At 39.8% G+C, this 13,991-nt stretch overlaps 1 protein-coding gene and 1 non-coding gene across 2 annotated transcripts; one reads left to right on the forward strand and one right to left on the reverse strand.

The window, feature by feature from the left end:
- Positions 1-1,824: 1,824 nt before the first annotated feature.
- trnaa-ugc (transfer RNA alanine (anticodon UGC)) lies at positions 1,825-1,896 on the reverse strand. The gene has a single exon. It is a non-coding gene; the product is annotated as a tRNA-Ala (tRNA).
- Positions 1,897-6,520: 4,624 nt separating this feature from the next.
- On the forward strand, positions 6,521-10,729 carry tp53inp2 (tumor protein p53 inducible nuclear protein 2). Its single transcript, XM_068751593.1, has 4 exons — positions 6,521-6,783; positions 8,638-9,013; positions 9,681-10,236; positions 10,328-10,729. The coding sequence occupies exons 2-4, from the start codon at positions 8,890-8,892 to the stop codon at positions 10,593-10,595; spliced, it is 948 nt and encodes a 315-aa protein (XP_068607694.1). The 5' UTR covers positions 6,521-6,783; positions 8,638-8,889; the 3' UTR covers positions 10,596-10,729.
- The last annotated feature ends 3,262 nt before the right edge of the window (positions 10,730-13,991 follow it).

The following is a 13,991-nucleotide window of genomic DNA, read 5'->3' on the forward strand; positions in this document are numbered from 1 at the left end:
TTTTTGAGGTGGGAGCAAACCGGAGAATCCGGAGAAAACCCAAGCCGACATGGGGAGGACGTACAAACTCCGCACATCTCGTCTCTGCATATTGTATCAGTGTTTACAGTGTTTTGTGTGGAAATAGTGCGATAATTAGTATTGAGACAATAGTTTGGGAATATTTCAAATAAGATATTAGAAACTTGTCAAGAAAAAAACATATTTACTCCTTGTTTGATTGATTTGATATGAATTTTGACATGATTTGTAAAAAAAAAAAAAAAAGAAAAAAATGATTTTCTGTATTTTGGAAAGGAACAAAATATATAACTTTGAACTTTTTGAAAATGAGGTATGTTTTAATACCCTCTGAATAGAAGTCTCCATCACTCAGTGCGGTGTTTCCTCTTTGAAAGATAAAAGCCCATATCAATCACCAGGTGATAATTAAAACCATTTGTTTGATTAGTGTTCTGTGACAACCTACACATGTATGTGTTAAAATGCCTAACTGACTGACATATGAGAAAACTCATATGGTGCTAAAAGCTCAGAGAAAAACATAATTTGCAAGTCTTTTTTTAACCTTAAACAAATGATTGTAATATATATCTTTCCATTGCTGACACACAAAAACACTAAACATATTATAAAGTCTTCCTCTGTTCATGGAGGAAGACTTTGCCCTGATTAATCTTTGCTCTGACCTTATCTGGAAAGCAGATGTTGACAGCCATATTCCATGTAATATATGGCCCCAGTAAAGTAAAGTAAGTAAAGCTTGCATTTCTGATGAAGAGCAAGTTTTTTCAATAATCCTCATGAAATGTCAGAAAGCTACTCTTTTAACTGCTCATTTCTGCTAAAACCACAAGAGATTTCAGATCTTCTTTTTTATTATTATTATTATTATTAATGTATTTATTTTACTTTTTTATAATCAACCTCCATGATATATTGGGTTTGTTGGCAAAACAAACTATTTATTATAGCTTGAGCAGTTCAATAAAGTACAACAAACTTGTTGCCACTTTCAACACAAAATGCTGCATTTAATAGCTGTTTAAATAATTATTCAGTCAAGAGCATCGCTCGAAAGGGCAGACGTTGTTAAAACACATTACCCTCCTTCATAGATTTCATAAAAGAGGCACTAAATTTCATGAGCGCTCCATGCCTTTTATGAACTGATCTACAGGAATACTGTTTTCAGATTCAACCACCAGGGGGCGGTCGAAGACCAATAATTACAATTTCCCTTAATGGTTAAAGTCAAAAGGCAGATATGGTGTCATATGATTTAGACTCGATGCCAATCTACATCCCTGTACTTGACATAAATGAAAATGAGTACATACATTTGAAAACCTGATTCTGCCTGTCGTCCCAGCAGGGCTGCAATCGCAGGCTGAGAGCAAACAGAGTCGGGGAGAAAAGTCAACAATGCTACTGTTGATCTTCCCAAGGTTATGGAGCCACAGAAGTGTCTGATGCAGAAATAGCAACATCTGAGTCATAATTGCTTTATTCTTCAAAGTAGGTATCTTTTTTGTTCCACATGGTGCAGCATTGTGACTGTTTTGGACAGTTTTCCAGAAGATTACTGTAACGTATTGCATGAATTCTCCCATGGAGTCGAATATTGTTTCACAAATGTGAAACGGCGACAGCTCTTATCGCGGCCAAAACTGGAAAGCTGGCCCCAACTGTTGGCGTGAATTATTACTAAATGTATGTTTAAAAAAAAAAAAAAAAAGATTCTTGCGAGAAATGTTTTATGCTTTATGTTTGCATCGAATAACAAGCGACTCGGGTATAGTCGATAAAACAAAAAACACATCATGGAGATGCCGGGGATTGAACCCGGGGCCTCATACATGCAAAGCATGCGCTCTACCACTGAGCTACATCCCCTCGGTGACAAGGTCGGATCCGGTCGAAGTAATAGATTAACGTTAACAGATAGGGCTTGCTTTTGCAAAATTCCCGTCTATTTCGTAGAAGCAGCCCGATGGAATGGTTGAGCGTGTCAATGAAGAGGCCTTCAAATACTGGAACTGATCTAATTAAAGAGATGGATATTGGATTCGATATAGAGGCAGGCCCACAATTTCTGAGTCATGTTACAAGTTAACTGTGAGAAAGGAACACATTTTCCTAAAAATGATAAGAACTACACTACACTACACTACATCTGGAAAATGTAGTGGATTGATAATTTCCATCAACTATAACAGAACATTCTGCCATTCTGAGGGTGCACACGACAAAACGTACACAATAATATCCTATAAACTCAAGTATATCAAAGTATGATCTGGATCCCAGTACTGCAATGGAAAGCACTGTAATGGCGTGGGCTACAGGGGACAAGGAGCTGCCTCCTCTCTCCGAGCGCTGTCTAGCTTCGTTTTGTAACAGGAGACGACAGTCAAACAAGATATTTTTGTTCTGACTTGCTTCCAAGTTATGTAACTTCAGGTCACAACTTTACCCCATTTCAAACCTTGAATCCCCTTTTACGAGCAGTATTTTCTAATTCACATTCATTTGTAAGTTACTTTATTTTAGGAGTGCAACCCCCCCCACAAAGAAAACCTGAGAATAACGGGGCAGAAAGCTGTCGCTTCTATTTGTTGTAATCCTTGCTTGGTGCTATTTTTAGCTTTTAGGTTATGTTTTGGATTCAGTCAGGGAACATATCTAAGCTGAACGTTCTCTTCCGAGGCTATCTTGGGGGGGGGGGTAAAGGATACTTTGTATATCATGACATATGGAGAAATTACGTCTTCAATATTCAGTATGTTTATCTTGCATCCTCCAGAGGAATGTGAAAGACACCGCCGGCCCTGAGAGTCCTCCCTCATGCTGGGTTTATCAGCACACTCCTGCCAAGGACACCACTCTCAGGTCCTGTTTTTGCCAGGCCCAACTCTCAGGATGCACACATGGCAGGAGTGCTGAAGAAGGGAACCAGAAGGAGAAAAATCATTGTGAAAGTATGCGAGCCTACCTTGTTGTTCATCTGCAGAATAAATTCCTATAGATGAAGGTCCCAGTATAGGAAGTAGGCCGGGTTAATATTAGCTCTGTTTTTGTTGTGTGACTTTAGGATTAGTGAGAGGAACCCATGATGTCAGGCCTGTGTTGACTCAGGAAGAGCAGATAAGTGTTATGTGTGTTAACTTGAGACTGTCAAGAGCAGCGTGTGCAGACAGGCTGTGTGTAATATTAGAGGCAGTTCATCCGTTATCTACAGCCACAGACGTCCAGACGTTACAGTACACGTTACCGGAAGAGGATGACGTGTGAAAAGTGTTGCATGACTACAGTCCTTTTTCAGGTGGTAGTAATAGTAGAAATAAGGTCTGACCGAGTATCTTCTCAGGCTGCCATCTTATCATTTTCCACAGCCATCAATGTTTTGGCAGAGTCCTGAGAGAAGAGAGGGGCGAGAGAGGCACCAAAAATAAAGACTCATAAGCCAGATTGCATGTAGTTACTGTACAATGATCTTCAGTAGAGCTTGTACTTCAACCAAAGTCCCACAGATCCCTTAAATTCAATTAAGATTCATCAATAGCAATCTAAGAGCCCTGCAACCATGATTTTTAGAGTAGACAATCCCCAATAAAAACATATTTTCAGCTGATGAATCTGGAATTATTTTCTTATTTTCTTGTTTGTTTGTTTTTTTTATCCACACCATGTTCCTTTCAATAATAGAGCCGCCTATATATGGCTGATATTTTTCATTAAAATCAATGCACTATCATACACATGCACAAAACATTAAATAACATCCTTCATCTGCTTTAGCTGAACCCTCACCCATATTTAATAGTGTTTGTTTAGCACCAAGACGCTCACTCCAAGTTTTGTGAATATTCATTCAACGGATTTTGCATAACTCTGAAGGCAAACAAAAAAAAAAAAAAAACAGAAATAAAACAGGCATAGCTAAAAAAAACACTTCCTCAGTGGAGGTAATTAGAAAATTCAGCCAACCGAGGATTGAGAACTTTGAGTATTAGTGCATAATCAAGGAAGGTGCACGTTGTCAAGTCAAATATTGTTTCTCAAAAACGTGACTTTGCAGTCCATTTGAATTGTAAACACACCATAAGTTATTTCACCCATCGCCACACCTCAGACCTCAACTTCATGCAAAATTCAGCGAGTTGGCCCTGTCATCTGAGGCAAGGACAGGCATGCTGTCAAAGCAAGAGCTGCGTGTCATGTTGAACATGAACACACAGGGAGGAGAGGGAGAGAGAGAAGGATTGCTTTTACCTTTCACCTACATCAAGGGAAAATGCAGGAATCTCATGAAGACAGACAATTTTGAGTCAAGTCCTGACACGGGTGAAAAAGACAATGGAAACATTTTATGTCCTTCGGCAGCGTATTCATCCCTTTAGGATATTTAAGTCAACTGTGGTCACATCATTAAAATGACTTTTGCTTCAAATAGCTTGTGTGTGTGTGCTGTGTGTGGTCAAGTGGCACTTCATAGATTTCTTCATAGCTTGAGAACACAAACATTCACACGAGGACAGATGCACAGACTGTTCCTGCTAAATGTGTGTGTTAACTGTGTTACCAGAATTTGGATATCATAATCGCTGTAGGATAAGTGTGTGTGCGTGTGCGTGTGTCTATTGTGTGTCTGCGTATCGACAGTATGGGTGCGTCCATGTGTTGCCTAGCACCTGGTAAGTGTATAGGCCAAAACCTTATCAGTTTACTATCCGGTCTTTGTAAAGGGACAAGCTGTACGTGACTGGTGCTATCATCTTTGTGGTAATAACAAGGCACAAGAAGTTATCCACTCATGAGTCAGTGACATACAGGCATGTGGAGACGCAACTCTTGGGTGCAGTTTTTTTTCCCACCAATGCCAAGGAGGTCATGTTTTTTGCCAGGGTTGGTTTGTTTGTCTGGATATTGCCAGTGCTAATTAAAGGGTTCTGAATAGATTATCAAGTAGGGTGCAGCTCAAGACAGAATCCTCAAGACTTTGGTTGTGATCTTTTTATTTTATTTTTTACTGTTTATTGAAAGGGACAATTTCATGAGTTTTGCTTCTGACCTCATGGAGAACACGAATAATACTGAACATAAATGATGACGATGTCATCGCCGTATGGCCAATCGTACATCAAGTTCTGGATCCAGGTAATATTCGCCCATCAGGTGATCCAGAAAGTACAATTACCAGATTTATGAACTCACCACTGATATAACCACAGACTGCCACTTGATTCAATTGGGTGTATTCAAAGCACCCAGTCTCAGACATTTCTGACTGAAGACTCATGTCTAGTCATGTGTTCAAATGCATGCATGAATGCATTGTCCTGAAACAAAGCAGCATACTTTTTGGTTCATTTCCAAATGCTGAAGTACACACTCAGGGCTCACACTCAGGGCTCTATCATTTCGCAGTTAATGTTTTTGAGAGTAAGTTTACGATGTATATTTATACCTGCATTTACAGTATCTACTGTATATAGCTGTTCCTTTAGCATGAAAGAAGGAGAACATGCCCTGGCATACTGCCTGACACACACACACACACACACACACACACACCACAGAACGTCCTCTCACTTCGAGAAACACACGGGTAGTAACACAAAAAGAAATAGTGGGCAAAGTCTGCAGTGCTTAAAGGTAATGGGTTTTTCCTCTCAGCTCTACCGACTGCAGATTCAAAGCATGGCCACCAGGGGGTTTTCATAGCCTCTCTCCATCTCATTGGTTACTCAAATGCTGCATTCAGTAAAACACACATCTGATTGGCTGATATTGATTGAGTGACACATGCCGGCCCACATAACCTCCGTGGAGTGAGGGGATGGATGTTGAGGGGGGGGGGAGGGGAAGGGGCACTATTTAAAAATGAAATGATAAAATAACTTGCATCCCGGTAGAGGAATTAAAATTTGTTTGTGAGCTGGACCATCTAACTTTGGCACAAATATTTGTTTCAGTAAATTTTATATTGTTTAGCTTTATAAGAAGTAAAATTAAAAAGCACATAAATAAATAATGCAGTGTTATATATATTATCTTTCTAATACACATGGGTAAACAGGCTGTAGATAGACATTCAATGCTGTCTTTATTTCAGTTTTTTTTTTTTTTTGTCTTCTTTCTGTGGCTGAGTGCAGTTAATTACTAAGTTTACAATCACTTCAATCATCAGGCATTTATCTTTCCTTGTTATAAAGGCTTTGTCTATGGACCCATGTGAACAACGACTCGGGATCAGTTTAACATCCACCACACAGCTCAGATGGCGCAAGTAGAAGCTGGTCGCAGATCAGTTTCTGAGTGAAATCGCCATTCCCATCTGGGTACAGGTTTGACCCAGCCCCCACAGCTGTTGCCTAGAAGCCCGGCTCGTTCTTGTGTAATATTCTGATTGGCTGTTTTGTTTCATGGAGGAGGGGAAAGAGGCGTGGCCAAATGTATTACGCTCCCACAATCAGCTGTTTTGTGCGTTCTACATTCTGATCCGAGGATCAGCTGGAAGCAGCAATAAACAGAAAGAATCTTCAGCGGGGGGGAGAAATAAATAGAGGAGAGAAAAGGCTGCAGATGTTATAATCTGAACATATTAGTGTAATATTTTTACACGAAGCCCTTCTTCTAAGAAGAAAGTCTTTTATTTTTTTAATATAATGATATTTTAACTACCTCACTTGTAAATTATCTTAAGCCGTGCTTTAAGAATTATTGACGTTTATACTGTGTCAGATCTCGTTTACAAGTTGAAGAACATTGCAAAGGCAGGTAAGCTTCTTCTCCTTCTCTCTCTCTCTTCTATTTGTGATCCTGTCTGTGTTTTGTGTCGAGCTGAAAGCTCTCAAGGTATCAAGCTACAGTTCTCCCATCTGTCACCGAAGTCCTCTTATCAATAGACAATCACCATCAGACATTAACCTACAGCATCTTATATTACACAGGCGGTCACTGACTCATTACAATGGCTATTTTTTGACTGCTTCGTGGTGACCTATTATGAGGTCAGTAATAGATTTCTAGCCTATTTTGATGGCGTAAATCGTCCTGTATACTAAAATAAAATAAAATAAAATAAAATAAACACCAGTCCTCACGTCCGATGTGGGCTAAATTCTGCAGGACGACCAGCAGACGGTGTTTTTGTAAACTGCAGCAAATGCTGATTATGCAGTCGAGATGATGGCGGATGTTGATGTTTCAGAGGGAGGCGCAAATATAATAGTCCGTCTGTGAAATAATGGTCCCGTCGTGTTGTCGAGCCACAGCTGTCATTGCTTTGACCCTTCCGATGAACAGTTTACGCGGATAATTCATAGTTTAACTGGAGACTCCATTGACAAAATCCTCCTGCGCGCAGCCAATCGGCTGTCGAGTGTTTGAGGTCAATGTTTTATTTTTACGTTACTGATGTTAGCGTATTAAACATGTAATCACATTACTGCTGTGCGCGTTCTTATTTTTTTTATTTTACTCGTAACATGAAGGGGTTTCAGCTCCACTTTGATGTTTCTCGGCATAGTGTTGAAAACAAAAACGGGTTAGACGCAACGACCAAAATATATCGTGTTTAAATCGTGTTTTCGGCGACCGTGACATCTTCCATTTTTCCTGTGTTTGCTATCCAGAACAAAAAAAAAATTCCATCCGGTCGACAAGTAGGCTGGAGCCTTTAATGTCGGTGACAGTGACGTCACGTACATCTTGTTTTCATTTCGCGAGTCCCCGCCCAACCGGATCCACTCCGCCTGTTTTATTTTATTTTTTTCTTGAAGACTAATATTTTCAGATGTGCAGCAGAGCGTGTTAATTCCTGTTTTATTTATTCTATATGCATTTATTCTTTATTCTATACTTAGAGCTAAGATGTCACTGACTATAAATGACCGTGAATATTTAGTTCACGTCGTCTATAGGCTAATTTGCTTAAATTTGCTTCACTTTTTAGGTTTCAAGTTCTCATTTTATTTGAAAGATGTTTCATTTGTAAACATGAGCAGAGAAAGTCTTGTTAAGAAGCCCAGAGCACCTTTTATGTGTTGTCTGGTCAGATGTTAAAATGATTCTTAAAACTGGACCTCAAGTCCAATTGATCCTCTTTTTTTTTCTTTTCTTGCTGTTCTTGATTTGCCACCTCAATAATCTCATGATGAAATCTTTGGTTTGTCCAGAAATTTGTGGGGAAAAAATCTTGGGATTGTGGATGGATTTACAGAATGCCCAAGATGTAACCATTGACCTTTTTGTTCAATTCACTGGTTATATAGATATAAAGTGAGATATTGTGAACTAATAAAGCGCTGAGTATTACCCAATGAGGTCATAATGATCGTTTTGTTAATAGGCTTCTAACTTTGTAGCTTTCTGCCACATTTTCTCCCTCTGGCTCTCAACGTCTCATATTTTGAATACACAGCCACACAACTGGTTTCATTGCCAATAGATTTATTTTTTTTTATGTGCAATGCATCTTGTAATTATTCCGAGAAACAAAGCCGCCTTGCTGACTTGTTGTACAATGATTTACAAAGAGGAAATTAGCAGCAGGTGACTTCTCTTTTCTTTAGATATCTTTGAAGAAAATGTGTTGACAGATGCTAACCACCTCTCTCTTACACTTTTCAGGCCTTTGCTCCAAGCCAAGTGAAACCTTACATTTGCACTACAGAAGTCTCTCCACTCTTGTTTGTCAAAAAAAACTGAGATCCAGCAAAGGGCTTCAACTGAAAAAAAGACAGTCACAAAAGAAGAAAAAAAAAGTTGCTCAAGGACAACAACGAGTTATTTGTTAGCACAAATCATTTAAAAGAAAAGGCAGCTACAGATTTTCCCTTTGTGGACGACAAAGTCATCATTACTTGACCATACAAAGCAGTCATGTTTCAGCGTCTGAGCAACCTGCTGTTTGGGGAGGTGGAAGAGGTAGCAGCTGAGCTGAAGGGTCCCAACCCCTGTGTGACAGAGGCCGATGAGGAAGGATGGATGCTTGTCAACTTGCCTGGTGAGTCTCACCTTGGAACGAGAAGTTGTTGTTGAACAAATGATGAAATCAACAATAAAGACTTTTATGTTGAAAATGTGGATAGTTGAGATATACTTCCGTCCTCTCGTACAATTTTTTTTTTCCTGCTGCGCAACATTTGAAGTTCAGATGTGAGGTTGGGGTTGATGGAGCAAGGTGAAGAATCAGTCAGGGCGTTGGTTGCACATCTACAATGACGCGCACCCGCGTGGCTGCAATGTTGTCTATCAAATGATGGAAACAAATAATCTTCTGTGAACATACGGCATTGTGCATCTGTTGTCTGTTTGTTTCTGTTTGTCTCAATCGTGGGGGAAAAAAAGCCATTATTAAGATAGAAGCATTGCTTTGGTGCTCACTCAGAGTCCGACCAATCAAAAGCAACTAAAAAGAAAAAGCACTCGGTAAAACCAAAACAAATGACATAATCAAAACTCTCAGAGGGTCAACACTACTAATGATGTGACTCTTATGTTTTGTGTTTCCTTACCCCTCTTCTTCCCTTCCTCCAATTATTTTTAAATGCCCTTGAATTCCCCACACTGGTATGTGTGTCCGTGCGTATGTGACCCTCTTTTGTATTAACTTTAAACATCTGCATTCATTGACTATCTCATACCGGATCACATGGTTGCCCTGCACTCAGAAAATTCTGATCATGAGGAAGTAGCCCCACTTATTGCGCAATCGATTTCAGACAGTAACCGATCGAGTGATCAAAACACACATACAAGGCCTGAATGCCCGGCCAGCATTCCCAATGTGCCTCTCAAGCGCCGTAGGACTCATAAAGGTCTGGCGCGAGGTGCAGTAGCATCCTCTCAGCCCCCGTTTTGTCCACGCATTAGTATTTCTGACTTAGGTGCCACCATGCCCATCACCCTGCCTAGACAGGCCAGACAAACCACACCCTCCTCCACTCCATCAGTGTCCCCTGGTTCTGAAAGTGAGTGTGGGGGCAGCAGGGGTAGCAGTAGGGCAGGCACAGTGAGAGGCTGCATGGACGAGAGCTGGTTTGTCACCCCTCCCCCCTGTTTCACTGCAGAGGGAGCCACGGCGGAGGCCAGCCCAATGGAGGACCTGCTCATCGAGCACCCCAGCATGTCTGTGTACGTGTCCTCAAACAACTTGTCCATGGTCTCCAACAGCAACCTGTCCATGGTGGGCGAGGAAAGCGTCGTCAGCCTGACAAGCAGTGTGAGGTGAGAATAAAAAAAATCTCTTTATGCTTGGTAACACTCAACCTTTACCTGCATCAGCCACACATTCTCACACTTTAAACTCCCTTCACAGCAGACTGGCTGAACCGCCGACTGTCTCTGCCGCCTGCAGCACCATGCCCACCAGGATGAGCCGTGGAGCAGCTGCCCAGATTGGACCTCTGGCCAAAGTCACCCAATTGGCCAGGGTGCAACGCAGCAAAGCACGCATGGAGCGGCACCATCTGAGCCGCAACCGCATCCAACGGCAAAATCTCACCAGGGAGCAGGTTCACCGCCATGCAGCCCATACCAGGAACCACTTCCTTCACCAGCCCTGCAAACGTAACATCTGCCACTAAGCTCGCCATCAACCCAGTCGACTACGCTGAGGGCATTATGCATGCATCGCCAACTCAAAGGCATTGATAATTGAATACATTCGCCCACTGCACACGTATTTCCATTTTACAAATTATATCATATAGCACACAAAAACAAGTAAAACAGTAGATTTGTGTTGTTGTTGTTGTTGTTTAGTCACTAATTGATTCCAACTGATTTAAGCCACCTTCTGCTGTTATGAAAACCAAGGCCTCTGAGTAAATCTGGGTAGCCCATCAGAGTAGTCAAACAACTACGGAAAAAAAATAATCTTTGCATTGATCACACTTGACAACAGTAATTTTTGGAAAAAAAGAACAAATATTTTCTCTTGTCTTTTCCTCTTTCATGAGGCCACTAGTTCAATAACATGAATCAATACTAACATTTTGGCTATAATGATTTGAAATTCAAACGACCAAGTGTACTTTAGAACTTTTCTATCATGCAAGATAGAGACAAGCTAAGACTCTTGCAGAGAAAACAACTCATCACATCTTGGAAGTTTCATATTACATGTGACCCCACCCCAGAAATTGTGGCGAGATATACCGCTAGAGAGATGAGTGCAAGAGGAAAATCTGTGGACATTTGTCTCTTCCCAATTTGGCTTGTCGACATGTAAAGTGAAAGATGAGGGCAATAAAACACGAGCGGCCCATTTAATTATAGAGAGCAAATGTGGGGATATTTCTCTTAACCAAGATGTGAGAGATGAGAACAAGTCATCTTCTACTTGTTCTCATAAAAGAACAAACCAGACTAACGAGTAAAAAGTTTATGAATCTGGTTAAATAAAAAATAAATAAAAATGAATTACAGGATCAGTAATGTCTAAAGGGATGCGATTGAAAGTGAAATGTAACTGAGCATACCTCGATTCAACATTTCATTTGGCTGGATTGAAAAAATGCAAATATTGATAAGCAATATTAATGAAATTGAAATGAAAGGTCACAATGTTTGTCTTTAGGTTACAGGGTGCAGCAGGTTAGAGTAGGTGTGGAGTGGTAATTATGGAAAGTCTTTGTTTTGCTGCATTATTAACTGATCATTAGGTTTGGCAATTTGCTAAATTATTTATTTTCAGTTTTTTTTTCTTTTTGTTTATCTCTTTCTGCATGGAAAGAAAAGAAAGCTTGTCCATTTCAGGCAAAATGAAAGTATATTTTGGGTTTTCAAGTCACCAAAAAAAAAAAAAAGACAAGAAAAGAAAAAGAAAAAACTCTCTGTTGATCACACACAGTATAAAGTTCATCAAACGTGTGTTGAGTAAACTAAAGCAATGTGCCCAGCACACGTCAGCCATCTTCATCTAGTGTGTGCTGCGATCTTTCGTTTTCCACATGAACACCAAAAAGAAGTCTGATCTATTGAATCATCATTTCCTTTTATGGTCACTCTCTGGAGAAAGGAGAGGAAATGTCTTCTCGGAGCATAACAACACCCATGTTTCCCTTACCATCATCTTGCTCATGGATGTGTAGCCCATTACGTTCTTACTTCTATACTTATTACCGTCCATTTCTCATTAGCACATCCAATGCTCACATTGTCCATTTAAAGATGTAACTTACTGATATATATATATATTCAACAATAATAGTTAACAATGGTGCTGAAGTGTATACTAATGTTTGTAAATTATTTGAGACATGGATGTAAGTTTGCGCTGTCATACGAATTGTGAGTCAAAGTTTTAGCGGTGTGCTGTCTGCTTGTTTTTCTTTTGTGTTTTTGTTTTAATTTCAAATTGTGTGTGAGAAAGTGTACTGACACGTTAAATGCTATAGAAATTATTCAAAAGGAGATGAATATCTGTCATTTGTTTGTCTTGTAAATATTGCAAAACAATATATAACCTTCCTATCGATGTCAAAGCCTCTCAGGACTTGAGTCTATGACAGTATGTCCAGTGGGACTGATGAGAATCCTTTCTCTCCCTCACCTCTTTGCTCAGCACTAGACTAAAGGTTTATGTGCGACACTGCCCCCTACTGGGGCCACCTAACAGATCATAAGCTGCAGGAAACTGGTGAGGATGAGATACAACAAGGTTTAATATCTAACAATATGAACTGATGTCTACTAATGACAGATTGAGAGTCTGGCTATATATATATATATATATTATATATACTCAGAGAGCGCAGACCTCCCCCAAGCAGCTCATTCCCCTCATAATTAGATTTACACCATTCACATGGTGATCTGGATCATCACCAAAAGGTTATGAATTGTTGTCAGTATCTTTATACACCAACCATGAAAAGTGAATGTGAATCGGAGTTGATGTGTATTTTCAACAGATTTTGCATCCGATCATGCTGAAATTCGGTGGTGAGATAGAGTCTTCCACCCTACATGACTGTGTCAAATTCCATAAACTTTGGTGAATAATCAACAGAGATAATGAGGAACAAATCTTGAAGCTCCATTGATTGCAATGTTAACGGAAAATTCTAAGCGATCCAGAATCCAGGGTCTCTTCTGGATTATCGGCAAAATGTAATAATCTGTTCCTGGTAACATTTCCTGAATATTTCATCCAGATCCGTCCAGACCATTTTGAGTTATCTTGCCAACGGACAGACAGACAGACGGACAAACGGCGGCGATTACATAACATCTGCCTCGCCTCGGCAGAGGTAAATATGTGTCAGTTAGTCCTTGACCTGAAAAACAGTGGGAACCACTGCCATAAATGACTAGGTTTATCTATTATTATGAATATGGAGAGAGCAGGAGACGGATCTGAGGTGACAAATCTAACAAATTTGAATTCTGTATACCTGCAATGAAATGGTACATACAGCAGTAAACAATAACACAATGGAAATAAATGTAATAACATCACAGGTGGAAGTTGTCTGTGCATTAAAAAAAGAAAGAAATGTTCAACCCATCTGCTGCTGCTGCAAATATCTCCTGTTTTTCCTTCATTTTATTTCATCCTTTCTCAGCAGTGTCAGGTAGAAAGGAAATGTTTTCTCGGTAGGGTGTCGGAGATTATTTCAAGTTGTGTTCTAAGACTGAAAGTCATCAAACAGTTAGGAAATGTAGTTGTTATAGATATGTGGAGCTTATATGATGTGCACAAGAAAGAGATGAGGCAGGAGATGGATGGTATTTATATATATTTAAAAAAAATAGTTGTAATTCATCTTTGTATATATCCCATCATAGTTAGAGAAGCTATCAAACAATAGGATGTTTTCAATGAAAAGCATTGAATGTCTGGGGAGTTCCTCATGATTTATGTTCCCTGAAATGACGGCAGCTTAAAAACACTTGGGGTTTGATCCATGTTACATCTAAATCAGTACACGCTTCCCTCAAAAAAATGAAATATATAGACACAAAATGTGGTGTAT

Source organism: Brachionichthys hirsutus, chromosome 2 (genome assembly GCF_040956055.1).
Source record: "Brachionichthys hirsutus isolate HB-005 chromosome 2, CSIRO-AGI_Bhir_v1, whole genome shotgun sequence".
In the NCBI taxonomy this organism is placed as follows: domain Eukaryota; kingdom Metazoa; phylum Chordata; class Actinopteri; order Lophiiformes; family Brachionichthyidae; genus Brachionichthys; species Brachionichthys hirsutus.